Source organism: Daphnia carinata, chromosome 9, assembly GCF_022539665.2.
Source record: "Daphnia carinata strain CSIRO-1 chromosome 9, CSIRO_AGI_Dcar_HiC_V3, whole genome shotgun sequence".
Classification (NCBI taxonomy): Eukaryota; Metazoa; Arthropoda; class Branchiopoda; order Diplostraca; family Daphniidae; genus Daphnia; species Daphnia carinata.
In genome coordinates this window covers 2,329,424-2,343,578 of record NC_081339.1, presented here as the reverse complement: position 1 = coordinate 2,343,578, position 14,155 = coordinate 2,329,424, and the positions used below count along the sequence as shown (strand labels likewise).

Below are 14,155 nucleotides of genomic sequence, written 5' to 3'. Positions count from 1 at the left end.
CTAAATTTATAACGCACCACGGTGGACAAAGTAAACAATCGTGCCGCATACAGAGTATCTGGTTCCCATTCATTCATTTTTATTTTGAACTTCTTTCGTTGTTTCAATCGGAATTGAGGGACGATTGTTCACCATTTATTTTTGAGTAGAGCTTTACTGATGCACGCTTTCTTTATTTGTTCGTTTGCGTGTTCACGTAATACTGTTTGAGCGTTTCTTTCTTTGGTTCCGACTTTTTTCAAAAATAAAGTTGGGCAATACGAATCCTTGTTTGAAAGTTTTAAGAAGTTGCTTAGAGGCTTCGCCCCAAACAAGAGAAAAAGGTTTTCTACACTACGAGCCAAATGATAAAGCATGGCAACGATATCCGCTTTGGCTTCACACCAACTGTGCAAGTAATTTTAAAGAACATAACTTTAACTAACCGACATAAGCGAGCAAATGATTTCAACGAGTACGTGCTGCTCGAAACATAAATTTTTCACAAGAACTTGTTCTAAATCAAGGTTAGAAGACCTCCACGCCAGCGGTTAAGAGTTGACATTCTTTTCTTTTAACTGATGGCTGTAGAGAGACAACCTTCGGATGACCCGACGCGGAAAGCATATCAACATCAGTCACCTGGCGGTGCATCTTTGATTGCCACTGTATTCGTTTGCCTTCGTTATCCAGTCCGCACTGAATATAATTATTCAATCTGACAATGCATTACAAAGCATTTTCATTTCTCATCCATGTAGGGTACTTGTCTGAGCTACAGTTCCAGATTGGCCAACAGAGAGATAGAAATCTAATGGTCGATTGCATCTGCTTATGTGAAAGCCAGCGCGCGATACGTGACATGACCAAAATTTTCTTGCTATGTATAAAAGATCCGCATCTCATTACTCGAGTAATTGATAAAGCATCAATTTCCTGGAACTGATTAAATGCTTATAGGACTTTGTATCAAATCATGTATTTTCGATAAGGTGTCGTTTAATTAGTTCACAATCATAAAGGAGAGAAAGTCGAAGGGAAAAGGCATAGATATCGTTTTCTCCCAAGGCTTCGTTTTTCTTGCATACGTATATTAACCCATTTCCATTTAAGGCGGTGGGTCCCTAGCTAAACATCCCCGACAGCTTTATGGCGACATTCGATAGTGTAGCACTGCGGAAAGGGATGGAACATTATTCCGTTTTAGCGTCTATTTTGAATCGTCGTAGAATTAATAGTAGGACGATGGCAATTTTGGCTTTGGGGAAGTGGATGTTACTAGCCTATAGCCCATAACCATTCGGGCTGATCCCTGTGCAATAAAAAGTGTTGCCATTAAATATAGACCATTGCACAATCGAAAGGTAAAGCGGAATTAACATATATGCAAATGATTCGATTTCGTTACCTGCTGAACCATGAAAGCCTCGTAGGACGAACCGGTCTGTCCATAATCATGCTGTGTACCGAAAAGAAAACATTGGTCAGCTGGTTAGTCAGGGCATGATGAATATCGCAAACATTAAAACAAAAAAAAGCGCACATTTTTAATAACAAGGCAATACCGGCTTTCCCAAGAAAAGAAATTTTCTTGCCATTTCCTTGTAGAATCATGACCAAAATGTTATGGTAAGTAAAGAAAACAGTGCAATTGTAATTAACTGTCGCCTTCAAGGCAACGCGTTTCTTTGCAATGAATGATCGTTGGGAATTATATACATACCTTATTGATCTGTGAACTCTGCTGGATGTCGTTATTCTGTCGTTGAAAGTACGCCGGTGATTCAACCGTGGCAGACGGAGCGCGATGCGTTTCATATTTGGTGCCGTAGCTGTTGGACGAAGATACTGAAGGAGCGCGATACGTTTCATACTTAGTTTCGTAGCTGTTGGACGAAGATGCAGAAGGAGCGCGATACGTTTCATACTTAGTTTCGTAGCTGCTGGACGAAGGTACAGAAGGAGTGCGATATGTTTCATACTTGGTTTCGTAGCTGCTGGACGAAGCGGAAGAAGGAGTGCGGTACGTTTCATAGCTGTTGGACGAAGGATATTGACGCATTCTAACGACTGCAGGGTTGTTGAACGGCTGATATATTACTGGCTCTTGTTGTTGATAATTTTGCCTCGTGCTCGTATCGGACGAATACGATGAAGGGTTATAATGGATCCGATGTCGGCAATAGACAGGGTCGTGCTCGGCATAATCCGAGTCACTGGGAACGGGTGAAAACGACGGCGCCGCATCTATCACAATTGCATCTTCTTGCCGACCGCTAGCGAAGCCGTAGGGTGAAGCGGAAACAAATTTCAATATGATCACGCCGAGTAATGATGCCAAATGAAACGTAAAATAATTCATGATGTGGAAGATGTGCGTGACTCTGTTCGGTCGAAGCTTCTGACGGACTGAGCGCTCAGATTCTCAGCTGCGTCGTCTAGAGGAATTTAACAGCGTTTTCAAATTTATTAGAGAAGGAGAAAGAGACGAAAGGAAGGCTAGGAAGGGAAAAGGGGAAGAAAAAGAGAAAAAAAGGTCACGAACGTGTGCTGAATACAAGGATGGCGTTACAGCTCCAACCCGCTCTTCATATGGCTCAGAAGGCGCGTTGCGTTATTTCGACAGCCAAATTTCTATACCTATTCGAGTTCCTCATTCCGAGAAGTAAAAGAAGACGTTACCATGACTAGCTATGCATAATGACATTCGATCAAAAACTAAAACAGAACAAGGCCTTCGTAAATATTTGGTTGGCCCTGGCAACCGCCGTGTTATTAAATCGATGAATATGGGACGAACCGCTGAATCTCGTTAGTTGCTGCCTTTTAGCACCAAGGTGCACAAGCATCAGCAACCACTTCCCAGTAGTCCATCCGTCATTTCCGCATTTTTTTCGGCTGTGTTTAATGAAAATTAACAAAAAACAAAACAGAGTGTTGCTACAGCAAAATGATGCGCAAGTTCCTGGTGCGGCCTTCGCTGGTTGACGAGCGGACCAAGCAGAAGCAGCTGGCCGACCATCACAACAAGGTAGGTCTAAAGTGGGTCACTTGACATAAAAAGAGTCTTTCGAAATCGTCCTAACTCGATTTCACAAGATGGGTTTTCTTGCTTTCTCGCTAACAGCTAAGACGTGCCACGCCGGCTATTGATTGTCTGTCTCCACCTACCTACAGCCATTTGACGGTATATTCTTCTCCCTCATTTACATGTTAAGCTAATGGTTGTTTAGCGCGTTTAGTGCGCGGCATTTTAATTCCAATCGCTACCACCGATTTTAATGGATTTTTAGCTCAAGTTAAAAAAACTACAGTTGGAAAATGAGCGAATCTGGCAAATAGAGAACGAGAACCGCCGGCTGTTGTCTCGGTTGGCGGATATTATGAACGGGGCGAGAGCGAGCAGCAAGGCAAGGTTCAGCGTCTACAACAGCAAGTGCGTGTAATCGCACAGTCGCATGTGATTTACATTCAAAACAAACATGTTGAAAACCTATTACTGCATTAGAAAGTTTAGTCGTGGCTTCAAATTGCGTCCCAAGTCTCAACCAAGAATCAGTCTATCCAATCAGCGGGGAAACGGTGATCGTGAAAGCCAAAAGGATGGAGAGGAATGGCAGAGGACGGTGAGTCCCATGCGGCCTCATACCGTTGCAGTGATGTCTCGGGATTCCACAAGGCCGACCACGTCGACCAACGACCATTACTCATGTAACTCAATCAAAAAGGGCGGAAAGAGTAAGGCGCTGTGTGGTTGTACCAGTCGCCAGCCGATGTCACCGCCGGATATTGAAACTCTTCCAGACACAAATTTGCCACTCGTTACGTCACAGTCTCCGTTGAACGATGTTACTGATTTATTGTTTGGTATACAAAGTGTTCAGATTACAGTGAAACCGCAAACTGCAGATTAAAATCAACAAATATAAATTAAATCGATAACTATCAATATCAAGTATTCCAACTATTTATTGCATAGGACTTTTTAAAATTTAACAATTTTGCACTATTGATTTTGGCAAAAAAAAAAAAAAACTAGAAACTTCTAAAACAACGGAATTTGAAAATAAATGGAAAGTGGTCATTATAATTGCTACCTCATTCCAACGGTTCGGCCAGTAGAATTCCTTGAGGTTTATCCGAAACGAAGGCATCATTGTTGAAAACGATCTGACCTCTTAGGACAGTCATAACGACACGGCCGTTAAGCACGTTGCCCAAATATGGCGACAGTTTGTGTCGGAAATGCAACATCTCAGGGGTTACCTGTTTTGACAGCACGTACAAAATTAATTCCGAAAAGGACTTTTATCGATCACTTTATCGTTCTTACTGTAATCTGTTCGTCGGGGTTCCAGATGACGAAATCTGCATCCATTCCCACCGCAATAGATCCTTTGCGATGATGGAGGCGAGCTAATTTAGCTGTATTGTAGCTCAAGAAACGAGATAGATCAATCAACGATAACCCTTTGGGATGTCCGAAAGTCCAGAGAAGAGGTAACACTACAACGTACACGTTATTCGTATGGTAGTCTTTCCACTGCCCACCTTTTTCATCTCATCCATTACATAATATATAAATTTTTTTAAAAGCGTACCTAGCTGTAAGGATGAAATGCCACCCCATGCTTTCATAAAGTCTCCAGTGTCGACGCATTTCAAGTCTTGTGGTGCTGGTGAGTGATCCGAAACTACCAAATCGATGGTCCCATCTAGCAATCCAGACCACAACAGATCCTTTTTAAAAGATTTTCGAAGGGAAAAAATCAAGAACTGTTGATTTCCCATTTAAAAGGCATATTGACAATGACAGAGACTATCATACCTGATTACTCTTGTCCCTAATGGGCGGGCAGCATTTAAACTGCGTTGCTTTGACGGGAACCTCTTCCGCCGACAGTGTTAGGTAATGCGGACAAGTTTCCACTGTGACACGTTCCATTGCGTTAAACATCAAACAACATAAAAGCCTCACATATCCACACCATTGTTTTACCTGTGATGGGTACTCCGTCTTTTTTGGCTTGGGCGATAAGCGGAATGGCCTCGGCACACGAAAGATGCACTATGTGACTCTGAACTCTGTTTTCGTTCGAAAGGTCATAGTTTTATAATTGTTAAAGAGATAACCAAAGAAAAAATTACCTGTATCGTTTACACAAGTCGATAACTAAACGAATGGCTTCCACTTCCATGACACCGGGTCTAGACTGCAAGAAACCTTGATAAACACTAGGTATTTCTTCAGTGTTCGTGCTTACGGCAGAACAGCATTCAACCTCTGCATGAAACTAACGATGATACAAATACATGCATTTGTTAAAGTCAACTAGAAATATCCAATTTGCATACGTACTAATATTGTTGTTGAAGAATTTTTAAGCCGCTGGAAAGCAATTTCTAGATCTTCTTCTTTTGCTTGGGGAAATTCATCAACGCCACTGGGACACATAAAACATTTGAAGCCACGCACTCCCTCCCGCAAAAGTGGAAGCAGTTCATCCTGGGAAATCCCCCTTAGTCAAAAACTGGACATGGAAATTAGTTGAATTTAAAGTTACCTGATTGCCAGGTATAATGCCACCCCAAAATGCAACATCTACAAAAACATTGCCAGAGGCAGCTGTAAATTTTTCAGCAAAATTATCTTTGGTTGTAGTAGGAGGGATGGAATTCCTGTTTATAATGGTCTTATTCAGCATTGTGATCACTAATAATAATTTATCTATCTTAATACAAGGGCATGTCCACAATAGTTGTAACACCTCCAGCAGCAGCAGCTCTTGTGGCAGTAGTGAATCCTTCCCTAAATAATTTAGGTTAGACTTAGCAGAGACCAGGTCATAGCTTATAACAGGAAATAAAAATTTCCTAATTACCAGTGAGTCCTACCAGGTTCATTTACATGAACATGAGAATCCACAACACCAGGAGAAAGGACCAGGTTCCCCAAATCTATTACAGAGATTGGATGGTATCTATGGGCAAAATAGTATAGTTAAAGGGGGTAAAATCATTTTTTTCATAAAAATTTTAAAATATTATCTGGCAATTGTCTTTAGAATTTGCATGACATCATTTACATTTGACACAGATTTGATTGTAAATCCAACCTTGTTTATTAGCATACTCACACAGATTGAAAAATATTTCATGAAACATACTCATCATTAATGCCTAGGGCAGTCCTGCTGTCATCATATCCTTTTACGGCAACAATCTGGCCGTTTTTCGTGACAACAGCCGCTGAAGCTACGCCGTCAGGCAGTACAACTCTGTGGCTTTTGAAAACCACAATCGAATCTATTTTAACATAATATTCAAAGCTCAATAAAGAAGTACATCAACTAAATACTTTTCATCGAACCTGATTTGACAATTGAGGTCTCCATTTTTTAAAATGCAATCTAAGCTGAAAATGGATCGAATAACTGAAAACAACACAGAACATACGACTGCTATTGGTGGTCGGATCCTGTAACTTCGCCAACATGGTTTTAGCTTTAGGCTAATACCGATTTGTATTTTGTTGTTGATAAAGTCCGATCGCCATCTGTTATCAGGCAGGGGAAATACTAGACAATAGAATGCATAGGTCTCAGCTGATTTCTGTTTCAGAGCGAAATCGTCGAAATCTTAATTGGCTGCATGCAATTGGTGTAGTTACAAAAAAATGTTAAATATATTACGTTCACGATGCATCGCTCACAGCAATTTCTTAGCTCCGTTGCAATCAAGATGGTCTTCCTCGATTGAACACACACTTCAAGTTCGAAAAGACATTGAATCAAAACGAGAACTCTCCAGGCAAGGAGGTGGACCTAAACGTATTGCTTCTCAACACAAAAAGGTATGCCTACATTAACATAGCATTTTCAACATAGTTGGTCCAAGAATCAAATTATTACCAATTTCAGGGAAAATTGACTGCTCGTGAAAGGATTGATCTTTTGTGTGATGATGATTCCTTTGTCGAATATGATGCATTCGCAGAGCATACCTGCACAGACTTTGGAATGGATAAAGAGAAGGTCTTACTGAAACTATAATCAGTTTAGCTAAAAAAACTAAATCTTTCAGTTTTGCTAATTTCACAGTATCCTGGTGATTCAGTAGTTACTGGCCATGGTCTGATTAGGGGTCGATTAGCTTATATTTTCAGCCAAGATTTCACGGTTTTCGGAGGGAGCTTGTCATCCATTCATGCTCGCAAAATTTGCAAGGTAATCATTTCCTTAATTAGATAGTTTGTTTGTAATAGTACATGAAGCAATCTTGCTAATAGATTATGGATGAAGCTTTAACTGTTGGGGCACCTGTTATTGGCTTGAATGATTCTGGTGGTGCTAGGATTCAGGAAGGAGTCGAGTCGTTGGCAGGATATGCGGATATTTTTTTGCGTAACGTCATGGCGTCTGGTGTCATTCCTCAGGTTGATTTGATTGTATTTGCGTAAGCTTATAAAAAAAAGTAAACAAAAACTTCCCCCAGATTTCTTTGATCATGGGGCCCTGTGCAGGAGGTGCAGTCTATTCTCCTGCTTTGACTGATTTCACTTTCATGGTCAAGGACTCCTCGTACCTTTTTATTACTGGACCCGACGTCGTCAAGGTAAAATAAAAAAATAAACAAAAGTAGATAGTACAGAAAAATGCGTAGAAATTGCAAGACAATAGTAAACATATGCAGATCATTAAATGGATTTGTTCATTAATGGTTATTACTCGTTAATAGTCGGTGACCAATGAAGATGTTACGTTTGAGGAGCTTGGCGGAGCAAAGACACACACAACCATTTCTGGCGTGGCCCACAAAGCATTTGAAAACGACGTAGAGGCTCTTCTTCAGCTTAGAGATTTCATGGGATATCTTCCTCGGTCAAATAAAGATCCATCTCCCATTCGAGTACCCTCTGATCCTTGGTAAGTCGAGCATTTTCACGAAAAAAAAAACAAACAAAACTATATAAATTGGCTAACCTTGTGGCGATTCACACATTAGGGATCGAGAGGTTCCCGGATTGGATACTGTTGTTCCATTAGAATCAACAACCGCCTACGACATGCTGGATATTATTAATTCAGTTGTAGATGAAAGAGAATTCTTTGAAATTATGCCAACATCTGCCAAGAATATTATTGTTGGTTTCGCTTGCATGAATGGTCGCTCGGTTGGCATTGTTGCAAACCAACCCAAAGTGGCGGCTGGTAATCCAATAGTTGTGATAATATTGAGAGTTCGTAATTGGTACCTGTTTCGCAGGTTGTCTGGATATCGACGCATCGGTGAAGGGTGCGAGATTCGTCCGCTTCTGTGACGCTTTCAACATCCCGATAATAACGTTTGTCGACGTTCCTGGATTTTTGCCTGGTACGGCGCAAGAGTACGGAGGCATCATTAGGCATGGAGCCAAGCTTCTGTACGCTTTCGCTGAAGCAACGGTCCCCAAAATTACCATCATCACCCGAAAGGTAAAGCACTTCCTATTACTAGTCATCTGTAGAAAATGTTATTCGATACTGAATAATAATTCCAGGCTTATGGAGGAGCATATGATGTCATGAGTTCTAAGCATCTTAGAGGAGACAAAAACTATGCTTGGCCAACTGCTGAAATCGCTGTTATGGGCGCCAAGGGTGCTGTTTCCATCTTGTACCGAGGAAAGGGAAATGTAGAACAGTATGAACAGGAATATATAAAGAAATTTGGAAATCCATTCCCAGCTGCCGTTAAAGGTTCGTTTGTAATCTGAATAGTATAGTAGAATTGATGACTTATTTTTATATATAAATAGGTTTCGTCGATGATATTATAGAACCAAGAATTACTCGCCGTAGGATTTGCGAAGATCTTAACGTTTTAGCTGCCAAATCGCAGAGGAATCCATGGAAGAAACATGGTAATGTTCCTCTTTAAACGTACTGCGATTGTACTGTACGTACAGTGTAAAAATGAGTATAATAAACACTTGTTGAATGTGATAATTTTGCCTATGTTTTTCCCCATTATACGTTGGAATAGAGCACATATGAGTCAATTTAAAATGTCTCTGCATTTAGTCGATGTTTGACGAACAGTACGTACCTTACTGATTGACGTAGCATTATCCCATCCACATCACAAGAAGAACAATGAAGAATCCAGGGGAAATCTGGAAATATTTGTCTTCAATATAGTTTTTTTTAATGTATGATGCGTAAAATTGATTGGAATAAGGACAAATTGTCGAATGTGAGCCCTTCGCATATGTATTTTCCCAGTATATGATGTTAAAATGAAGGAAGTTTGAGACAATTTAGAATTTCTCTGCAATCAGTCCATGTTTGAAGAACATCATGACAGGTCTGCTTTCTCCATTAATATCTCGGTACTCCATTAGTGCAACCATTCCATCAACATCCATTTGAGCTCCTGTACAAGAATTTTTTTTTAACTCTTGACAACAACTTGTCAATAAAACTGTTATACCAGTGAAGAATTGGAGATCCTTAAACCTTCCAAGAAGATCTTTCATCACTTTGCTCATGTTCGATTTAAAGGTCTCGACTTCAGATGGCTGGGTCTCTTCCAACTTGGCGACCAACCTAGTCAACATAATATCATATATATTTACTGAGGAAAACACTAGCCAGAATACACTAAATTTCACCTCTTCATGTAATCTTTTAGGTATTGAGTGTAACCTTTCTTGTCACCAAAGGCAAAGCATTCAACCAACTGATGTGCCAAGACAATGTCACAGCCAGATTCACTAGCTTCCTCACTTCCTTCATCAGCTTCTTCAGCAGATGGGTTGGCACCAGCAAGGACGATTTCTCCTGCTTTCCTATTCACGTACTATTAAATTAAAGGAATGTTTCATTAGCAAAACTCATTACGTGAGTACAGGGCATATTGACAGATGACAGGTAGTTAAATTCTACACACCTTTCCAGTGACTTCGTAAAGGACTCCATCGACGAGCTTGATAGGGTAGCTGTCAGAGAACATCTCGTCATCTAATCAGAAAAACAAAAAAGAACAGAAAATCCTGCAATTAACATTTAGTTTACTGTCACACGGCCATCGTAGGACCGGTCTTAGTTACTTCTCGGTTAGTTTAATTCTCGCAGACTTTACGCTGGTACAAAATATAGAAAATGAAAAGTGAGACAAAATACCATTAAAAATATCCTTGTAGATGATCATGGTGAACAGATGTTTGATGATAAAACAAGTAAAGAAGAGACACAACACCCAACTGGGATGGAAGGTAGACTCAGAAAGGACAGAGGGAAGGAGCCGTGAAGAAAAGTTTAGAAAAAATGATTCAGCGTTGCCATTTCTAAAAATTCAGCCACAGCAACGTAGACAACAAATGGAAGAGGGAAATTCTGGATTTTCATTTATGATGTTGTGCATGATTATTCCAGATTCTACACCCCATTCATGGTAGATTAGGATTTTGTTACGGAATGAAGGTTAAAGAAAAAGAGGAACATAGGTAATGTATTTGAAAACTGGAAGGATATATATGTTTCACATACCTGTTATTTTTCATTTCGAATAGTGTTCAACTTTCATGGTAATTTGTTTTAAGATAGTATGGGCCACCTTGAAAGACACGGTTTATAATTAGTTAGCAGAAATCAAAGCAACACTTGACCGAATAATAGAACAGAACATAAAATGGTTTGCACAGAAAGCTAAATTCCTCATGAACGGAGGACGTCGTTAGATGTTGGCTCGCTAGATGTCAGTAAAAAAAGATTTGCAATTATCTCGAAGAAGTTTCATCGCTGGCGGGATCTCGATGTGGAAAAACCTGCCAATAGACTTGTTCTTTACTGAAAATAGGTCCGAAAATTTAGTACTTTACCATCGCTTAATACTGAGTGCACTATAGTGTCTCTAAAAGTTATGACAATGCCAGCCAAATAAATTGTAACAAAGAATATTTAAGTAAAAAGAGAGTGAAAAAGCGTTTCATGTAAGGAAGGTATGGCAAAAAAGTTCAGCTTCAGAAACCAGTCCCACGTTATCTTAGATAGGACAGCAGATTTCTCCGAAAAATGCTTTTATGCACAAACTGTTTGCTGGAAATTTCAGTTCGATGATCAAGTCGCCAAACATTTTATTTACACAGAAGTGCAGATATCTACAAAGATACATTATCAATGACGCATATTGCTCCAAGAAAAATTCGCAAAAGGGGCCCACAGCTGAGCGCCGCTGGGGACGTTGCTGTGTCAAGGCTACAAAAGAACAAGTTGGTGAGCATTTACCTCTGATTTGGTTATAAAAAGACACTATTGGAAAGAACACACACACACAAAAGACTTGTGAAAAAAAAAATGCGTGCTAAATTGACTTATGAAAATTCGCAAAGTGATTGGAGTTGAAAGCCAGTTATAAAATGAGAGGGAAAATGTTGTCGATAGACAAAGGAAAATGGCTGACGCGTTTGACATCAACATTCATCTGCTCCATCCATTTCGTAGGAATTTGTCTTCCACACTGTGTCGATCGCCATTTTCGAACAGAACATCAACACTAGCAATCACAAGAAGACCGATGAAATGATAGTTAAACTCAGATAAAGAAAAATAAGTGAAACGAGCAAACTCCAACAGCAAGAAATAGGATGAAAAAGAACACCTCAGAACAATCTACGATGGAAGGGACACAAACTCCAGGTAAGAGATTAATTTTTATCTTAGAAAAGAAAAAAAATTTATGGTTGACACGGAGAGAAAATCGATGGTGAGAATTGCACCAGCAATCGTTAGAAATTGATCGGGCATTGTCGCGCGATGCCTGTGTCTTCGTGTTTGGTAGATCGATCAAGTTGACACAATCGCTCTCGGGTATCGTCTTTCTTGTTTACTTCTCTTTGTCTTTTCCCTTTGAAACTGTTGTTTTTGTTTCGAGTTTCTTCCTTTATCCCATTTTTTTTTTTGTTCTTTAACAGACGAAAGTGTTTGTTAAAGTCTGTTATTTTCGTTCCTTTCAGAAGTCGTAGAAAAATGCTGTGAAATTCTCCTACATTTACAACGGTTTTCCTTGTAACGTTTGGCTAAGAATGAAGTTTCATGCAAAGAATTCAAAGCAACTACGTTTATACCACGATGTCTGTAGGTGTTCGTAACAATGTGTGGGCTTCAGTTAAAAACACTGCATTCGACATACGCACTTAAATAATTACAGGTTGAAGAACGCAAAAAACTAACGGAATGAAACAAACGAAACAACAACAAAAAAAGATGGGCGATTAAAAATACTTTGTTGGGCGTACTAATGCTCTTATCAAAAACAACTTAAAAAACAAAACAAAAGCCCCGAGCCAACAAACGCTTTGATCACGGCGGAACGAAATCGAATAATAAAAACAAAAAAAAACAAAAAAGAAAAAGAAAAACACCCCGGCAGGTCACGCTCCGGTCACGGACTGGCTAACACCTTCCCTTCTTTATTTTTATTGCTCTGATGCCGGGATTAAAAAAAAAAATTTGTGTCTAACTTTACCTGGATGGCTTCGAATTGCTCGTTCATCGAGGGCTGCCAAAAGAAAGAAAAAAAAAACGTCGTCACGGGACAAACCTTAGATGGCATTTGCCGACGATTCGCGGGAAAAGTGGAAACCTGCCGACATTCGTACAACCCAAAAAAACAAAAAAAAAAAAAACCTGTCGAATTGAGAACACCCCCGTCGTGCGAAACCTCTACTTACTTTGCAGACTGCGTAAGATTTTTTTTTTTTTTACGCAATTATGTAAATGAAAGAAGTCAAATAGTCATTGATCAACATTCCACGCTTGTTGTGGTGGCGTGTGATTGGCTCGTCGTCTGCGTGCATTCGAAACAAACAAAAACCCGAAAGACTATAAGAGTTTTTTGTTTAAAAAGAAAAAGACAAAATAAAAAACAAAAAATCCATTCCGATTTTGGGCGAACTCTCTCCATCAGTCGGCGATAGTGATCGCATGACGGAGTGCCGGCCAAGACGCGAGTGCCAGAGTCTTGGCGTGATCGTGTCTTATAGATTGATAGGTTTCTTTTTTCTCCCGTATTTTTCTTTTTCTTTTTTTTTTTTTTTTCCTTGTTTTGTTTTGTTTAACGTTTCTCAATCGCGCTTTGTAATCTACGGAACCGGGCGATTTGCATAATCATGAAAGGCTATAGGACCCTCTTTATATTTATATATAGAGAGATGGATTGAAAGTCAATCAATCAAGTGGTGTGTAGTAGCGTCGACTGCAGCTGTTGATGCTTATCAATGATTTATAAAGAAGCAACTTCATTTATTTATCTTTTCCGAGATTTTTTTTTTTTTTCTCGCTCCGAGTTCAGTGTAAAAAGAAAAAGCGGAGAAACATTCAAAGGGGAAAGACAAAAATCAAAGAGAAAACAATCAGAATTTTCCTTTTTTTTTCTTCCTAGCGAGGAATAGATTGGGTGTTTTTTTTTAAGGGTGCGGAGCTTTGATCGTTATCCAACAATGTGTCTTTCACACACAAACTGTCGTGCAGAAGAACTAGCGAACACCTGTTACATCGAACAAATCAATTTCCTGCGAAGTTCGATCAATCAACTCTCAAAGAATATAAACGAAATTCTAACTGATGGCTATTTAAATTCGCGTTCAAGTCCAATTTACCTGTTTTTAGTGCCAAACTTGCGTGCAGATTATCTGCCATCCTGTCATCACAATCTACCGGTAAGGATTACGAAGCGATCACACATTTCAGACATCCTTAGAGGAAATTTGAAAAAATTAAAAATACTAGTCGTACCGGACATGGAATTTTTTTTTTTTTTGTAACAACATGGTGGGCCGGCTTTAATAGCTGGCACGTGCAAACTGTAAATATAAGTATCGCTTATGTGTATATGTTATGCTTGTGTGTGTACGTAGCGTATAAACCAATGGCGACGGTGTTCCAACTGACTTTGCGAGCCACAGGTTTGGCTTCGGCTGCGATCTGCTCGAGCTGTTGGTCGAAATTGGACAGAGATCTGTTGAACTGGCCTCCATCCATCGTGGCGTTCCTGCTTCGCTCTGTTATTGTTGTTTAACGCTGTGTGCGTGTGTCTGTGTAGAGAAGCGAAGGAACGTGCCCTTCTCCTGGATTCGGTTACCGGCCAAAAGGAGCCCCCCCCCCCTTTCCTAGTTGATTGTTAATGTAAACAAAAA

At 39.9% G+C, this 14,155-nt stretch overlaps 5 protein-coding genes across 5 annotated transcripts; 2 read left to right on the top strand and 3 right to left on the bottom strand.

Annotated features, from left to right (window-relative positions):
• Positions 1-942: 942 nt before the first annotated feature.
• On the bottom strand, positions 943-2,838 carry LOC130689217 (uncharacterized). Its single transcript, XM_057512251.2, has 3 exons — positions 1,703-2,838; positions 1,388-1,438; positions 943-1,291 (listed from the first exon to the last, which is right to left on the bottom strand). The coding sequence occupies exons 1-3, from the start codon at positions 2,339-2,341 to the stop codon at positions 1,211-1,213; spliced, it is 771 nt and encodes a 256-aa protein (XP_057368234.1). The 5' UTR covers positions 2,342-2,838; the 3' UTR covers positions 943-1,210.
• LOC130689218 (uncharacterized) lies at positions 2,816-3,894 on the top strand. The gene is made up of 4 exons (XM_057512252.2): positions 2,816-3,010; positions 3,107-3,166; positions 3,273-3,415; positions 3,488-3,894. Exons 1-4 carry the CDS (start codon positions 2,930-2,932, stop codon positions 3,891-3,893), a joined length of 690 nt encoding a protein of 229 aa, XP_057368235.1. The 5' UTR covers positions 2,816-2,929; the 3' UTR covers position 3,894.
• A 111-nt stretch (positions 3,895-4,005) lies between these two features.
• Positions 4,006-6,464, bottom strand: LOC130689206 (allantoinase-like). Its single transcript, XM_057512236.2, has 12 exons — positions 6,350-6,464; positions 6,147-6,285; positions 5,862-5,960; positions 5,720-5,788; positions 5,544-5,658; positions 5,339-5,485; positions 5,128-5,273; positions 4,979-5,064; positions 4,808-4,908; positions 4,581-4,719; positions 4,313-4,485; positions 4,006-4,245 (listed from the first exon to the last, which is right to left on the bottom strand). The coding sequence occupies exons 1-12, from the start codon at positions 6,372-6,374 to the stop codon at positions 4,078-4,080; spliced, it is 1,407 nt and encodes a 468-aa protein (XP_057368219.1). The 5' UTR covers positions 6,375-6,464; the 3' UTR covers positions 4,006-4,077.
• A 107-nt stretch (positions 6,465-6,571) lies between these two features.
• LOC130689238 (propionyl-CoA carboxylase beta chain, mitochondrial-like) lies at positions 6,572-8,966 on the top strand. Its single transcript, XM_057512277.2, has 10 exons — positions 6,572-6,832; positions 6,900-7,013; positions 7,080-7,205; positions 7,268-7,414; positions 7,474-7,593; positions 7,717-7,904; positions 7,984-8,189; positions 8,245-8,453; positions 8,519-8,717; positions 8,777-8,966. Exons 1-10 carry the CDS (start codon positions 6,656-6,658, stop codon positions 8,896-8,898), a joined length of 1,608 nt encoding a protein of 535 aa, XP_057368260.1. The 5' UTR covers positions 6,572-6,655; the 3' UTR covers positions 8,899-8,966.
• Positions 8,967-9,204: 238 nt separating this feature from the next.
• On the bottom strand, positions 9,205-10,295 carry LOC130689223 (translationally-controlled tumor protein homolog). The gene is made up of 5 exons (XM_057512258.2): positions 10,143-10,295; positions 9,910-9,980; positions 9,632-9,819; positions 9,451-9,566; positions 9,205-9,393 (listed from the first exon to the last, which is right to left on the bottom strand). The coding sequence occupies exons 1-5, from the start codon at positions 10,168-10,170 to the stop codon at positions 9,278-9,280; spliced, it is 519 nt and encodes a 172-aa protein (XP_057368241.1). The 5' UTR covers positions 10,171-10,295; the 3' UTR covers positions 9,205-9,277.
• Positions 10,296-14,155: the final 3,860 nt, after the last annotated feature.

Coding starts and splice junctions, on each gene's coding strand:
- LOC130689217 (XM_057512251.2), bottom strand. CDS start 2,341: ATGAATTATTTTACGTTTCATTTGGCATCATTACTCGGCGTGATCATA. Junction 1,439..1,702: donor AGAGTTCACAGATCAATAAG/GTATGTATATAA, acceptor TTCGGTACACAG/CATGATTATGGACAGACCGG. Junction 1,292..1,387: donor AGGCTTTCATGGTTCAGCAG/GTAACGAAATCG, acceptor TTTATTGCACAG/GGATCAGCCCGAATGGTTAT.
- LOC130689218 (XM_057512252.2), top strand. CDS start 2,930: ATGATGCGCAAGTTCCTGGTGCGGCCTTCGCTGGTTGACGAGCGGACC. Junction 3,011..3,106: donor TGGCCGACCATCACAACAAG/GTAGGTCTAAAG, acceptor TCTCGCTAACAG/CTAAGACGTGCCACGCCGGC. Junction 3,416..3,487: donor TTCAGCGTCTACAACAGCAA/GTGCGTGTAATC, acceptor TTACTGCATTAG/AAAGTTTAGTCGTGGCTTCA.
- LOC130689206 (XM_057512236.2), bottom strand. CDS start 6,374: ATGGAGACCTCAATTGTCAAATCAG. Junction 5,789..5,861: donor GAACCTGGTAGGACTCACTG/GTAATTAGGAAA, acceptor TAAATTATTTAG/GGAAGGATTCACTACTGCCA. Junction 4,246..4,312: donor ACCCCGACGAACAGATTACA/GTAAGAACGATA, acceptor CTGTCAAAACAG/GTAACCCCTGAGATGTTGCA.
- LOC130689238 (XM_057512277.2), top strand. CDS start 6,656: ATGTTAAATATATTACGTTCACGATGCATCGCTCACAGCAATTTCTTA. Junction 7,594..7,716: donor CTGGACCCGACGTCGTCAAG/GTAAAATAAAAA, acceptor ACTCGTTAATAG/TCGGTGACCAATGAAGATGT. Junction 7,905..7,983: donor CGAGTACCCTCTGATCCTTG/GTAAGTCGAGCA, acceptor TTCACACATTAG/GGATCGAGAGGTTCCCGGAT.
- LOC130689223 (XM_057512258.2), bottom strand. CDS start 10,170: ATGATCATCTACAAGGATATTTTTAATG. Junction 9,820..9,909: donor TTTACGAAGTCACTGGAAAG/GTGTGTAGAATT, acceptor TTAATTTAATAG/TACGTGAATAGGAAAGCAGG. Junction 9,394..9,450: donor GGATCTCCAATTCTTCACTG/GTATAACAGTTT, acceptor ATTCTTGTACAG/GAGCTCAAATGGATGTTGAT.